At 40.4% G+C, this 3,946-nt stretch overlaps 1 protein-coding gene across 1 annotated transcript in view; it reads right to left on the bottom strand.

The window, feature by feature from the left end:
• Nucleotides 1–3,946, bottom strand: part of LOC111976852 (zinc finger protein 704) — a 20,429-nt gene that overhangs the window by 15,323 nt on the left and 1,160 nt on the right. The window contains exons 2-3 of the mRNA XM_024006002.2: nucleotides 1,861–1,961; nucleotides 553–838 (exon numbers count right to left, since the gene is read on the bottom strand). Of these exons, the coding sequence (XP_023861770.1) occupies nucleotides 553–838; nucleotides 1,861–1,961 (387 nt within the window). The remainder of the gene's footprint in view (nucleotides 1–552; nucleotides 839–1,860; nucleotides 1,962–3,946) is intronic.

Genomic DNA, 3,946 nt, shown 5'->3' with positions numbered 1-3,946 from the left:
ATATTTTCAAAATCTGACACGATAGGTGGATTAACAACAAGCTAAGCTGTGTTTTGGTATATTTCACTTGTGATTGCATGATTATAAATATTTTTTGTAATATTTTGCGCCCTGCAATTCAGCGGTTGTTTATGAAAATGATCCCGTAAAAGGGATCCGTAGCGCAGAGAAGTTAATGTTACTTTTGATTTTGAACCCCCCTTTGTTCAGGGACACATTATTCCATTTCTGTTAGTCACATGTCCGTGGAACTTGTTCAGTTTATGTCTCAGTTGTTGAATTTTGTTATGTTCATACAAATATTTACACATGTTAAGTTTGCTGAAAATAAACGCAGTTGACAGTGAGAGTACGTTTATTTTTTTGCTGAGTTTACATGGAACCAAAAAGAGTTCTACCTGGAACCAAACGGTTTCTACATAGAACCAAAAGGGTTCTCCTACGTGGACAGCTGAAKAATCCTTTTAAGGTCTAGATAGCACCGTTTATAGCAACAGAGAGTACCATAGCCACTGGAGAATAAGGTGTATGAACGTGCATGACTGTTCTTACCTGGTATGCGTGGTCAGTGCGAATATGGCAGAGCGCGGAGGGAGCTGATTGGCTGAGCAGGGTGGGGGCGTGGCCATGTGTCCCCCTCATGGCGATGTGGGAGGGCTCAGAGCGAGGGAGACAGGCGGTGATGGAGACAGGTGGGAAAATGGGGGGAGGGCCGGAGGTGGTGGGGGAGGTGGGCGTGAGGCTGGATAAGCCCTCTGATAGGCTGTCCATGTTGACCTCGATCTCCGAGTAGTAGAAGTCCTCCTCTCCGTCGCTGTAGTCCGAGTCGCAGTTCCGCCTGCATTGCAGGAGGGTGACATACGTGAAGTAGCTTATAATGAAAGCTTATAATGCCTTATAATCACATTCATTGCCCATCATATATTCAGTCAATATACCACCTCATAATACTCTACAGCTGCATTAATAAGGTGTTATGAAAATGCTTATACGGCATTTTAATTCTTCATACCAAGCCACTACAAGCTTTATAATGAGGACCTGAGTCTTCTCTAACCAGCAGAGGGCAGTGATACACAGGCCTCAGAGCCACTGAGATTATGTACTTGATTGGTCAAAGCCTTCAATGACTGACAGAGAGTGCAGGATAGCAACAGGAGGCTATAAAAACACACCAGCGAAACCTCCTCATGTGTTGATATGCTTCCCTCCTCCACCCTGCTTCCCTTTGTAAGTGGATCCTAGACTAACAAACCTAATCATATTAAGAAGTCATAACAAACAGAGCCCATGGAGAGACAGAGCTTCCAATGTAGCACATACTCCACAATACTAGCTCCTCACTGATAGTAGATATTCTGACCAAACTTCAGCTAATAGAGTGAACTGTATTATATCTGGTATTTCGTATGTTATTAGGATCCCCATTAGCTGTTGCGAAAGCAGCAGCTACTCTTCCTGTGGTCCACACAAAACATGAAACATGACATAATACAGAATATTAATAGACAACAGCTGAAGGACAGAACTACATCAATTTAGCTATGTAGCCTACATATCAATACATACACACAAACTATCTAGGTCAAATAGCAGAGAGGCGTAGTGCTGTGAGTTGTTGTGCCGTGAGACGTTGCTTTATCTGGTTTTTGAAACCAGGTTTGCTGTTTATTTGAGCAATATGAGATGGAAGGGAGTTCCATGCAATAATGGCTCTATATTATAAATATCTGCTCTCTTATTGGTCCTCATGTGATCTGAGTGCAGTGATTGGTTACAACAATTACCCATTCAACAATTGTGATTCCATATCTACAGCAGTTGACCTGTATCTGGCTCTGTGGTTGATTGGTGCCTTACCCCAGGTGGACGGTTCGGATGTGTCGCTGGATCCCTGAAGAGGTGCTGAGGACCTTTTCACAGTTCTTCCACAAGCACTTGAACATCACCTTCATGGAGTTCTGAAACACAACATAGGAGAAAACAGTGGAGTCAGTGCTATTSTAATGATCAGACCTGGGATCAAATACTATTTCAGGTATTTCAATTAGTTTTCAATACATTTCAAAACAAGTATACAGACAACTTTTATTTGAAAAAACAAGTAGTTGAAAATCAGAATGCATTTGGAAATACACGTGGAAATACACTTACTCAAATACACTCCCATGCAAATAACCCAGGTATTAAAAAATATAMAAGTATTTAAAAATACCTTCAAATACAATTTGGTCAACTATTTATTTTCTTAAAATAAATTAAAATACACAAATAAAAGTAGGCTACTTGTTTTGGCATGTGTATTTGAAAATACTTAAATACACAGGAAAARATATTTAAATAAGGAAGACTCTACTAGTCGAAACGCGTTGCAGTTGTGTTTCCTGATGTACTATGCTGATTCCTCCCATATGTATTACAGTGATCCCTCGCCACTTCGCGGTTCACTTATCGCGGATTCGCTATTTCGCGGATTTTCATAATGCATTTTTTTTTATTTTTTTTTTTTTTTGGTGCATTTGTGCTCTGCATCTGATTCGCAAAAACTCACTCCCGCTTCTTGTATCAAAACATGCTACGAATTGTGCTATCATTTTGTCGTCTCGTGCAGTTATGTGTACGTACATAAAACAGCTTGGCAAATTACATTAAGTTGGCCAAATTATCTTGTAATTTCGAACATCTCCTAAACCCATAATGTCGACGAAACGGCCTACACGTGAGTCACTGATTTGTATACATGTAATATTGCTAATTGTAAAAAAAAAAAAAGTTTTCTATTTCGCGGATTTCACTTATCGCGGGTCATTTTCGGAACGTAACCCCCGCGATAAACGAGGGATTACTGTATTTTGTAAATATACTGAAAAGATATATAAACACAAAATGAAACAATTTCTGAGATTTTGAATGTAAAGAAATTTGTCAATTTCAATAAATAAATTAGGCCCTAATCTATGGATATCCCATGAAAGGCAGGGGCGCAGGGGTTCAGGCCCATGGGTGGGCCTGGAAGGGCATAGGCCCACACACTTGGGAAACAGGCCGACCCACAGGGGTGGGCCAATCAGAATGAGTTTTTCCCCACAAAAGGGMTTTATTACAGACAGAAATACTCCTCAGCCAAATTCTCTAAAACAATGTTGGTGGCAGCTTATGGTAGAGAAATTAACATCAATTATCTGGCAACAGCTCAGGTGGACATTCTTGCAGTCAGCATGCCAATTGCACACTTCCTYAAAACTTGAGACTTCTGTGGCATTGTGTTGTGTGACAAAATTGCACATTTAAGAGTGGCCTCTTATTGTCCTCAGCACAAGGTGCACCTGTGTAATGATCATGCTCATTAATCAGCTTCTTGATATACGACACCTGTCAGGTGGATGGATTATTTTGACAAATGGTCAAATGCTCACTAACAGGGATGTAAAGACATTGTGCACAACATTTGAGAGAAATAAGCTTTTTGAGCGTATGGAACATTTCTGGGATATTTTATTTCAGCTCATGAAACATGGGACCAACACTTTACATGTTGCACTTATATTTTTGTTAAGTGTACATTTTGTTAATAGTTCACAAAAGTGTATTGCAACGTACTGGCCGCCTACTCGTCTTCTTTCTTTAAATAACAAATACTCAAATACACATGCATTTGAACCCAGGTCTGGTAGTGATTGAGGGGGAACAACAAGAGTGGGGCTTGAATCAACAACCCTGTGGTTACGGGGAGAGTGCACTACCACCTGTGACAAAAAGGTTTAGATCTCATAGCAGAAGCTGTGATCCACTCACACACTGGAAGGATACACAGAGAGTGAGGTAACAAAAAGAAAAGGAAAAAGACCATTGGACCAGTACACAGACTATTAGACAAGCAGAAAAAGACCATTGGACCAGTAATCAGACTATTAGACAAGCAGAAAAAGACCATTGGACCAGTACA

Source organism: Salvelinus sp. IW2-2015, linkage group LG17 (assembly GCF_002910315.2).
Source record: "Salvelinus sp. IW2-2015 linkage group LG17, ASM291031v2, whole genome shotgun sequence".
NCBI classification, from domain to species: domain Eukaryota; kingdom Metazoa; phylum Chordata; class Actinopteri; order Salmoniformes; family Salmonidae; genus Salvelinus; species Salvelinus sp. IW2-2015.
The sequence above is the reverse complement of the archived record's forward strand: the minus strand, read 5'-3'. Positions and strand labels throughout refer to the sequence as shown.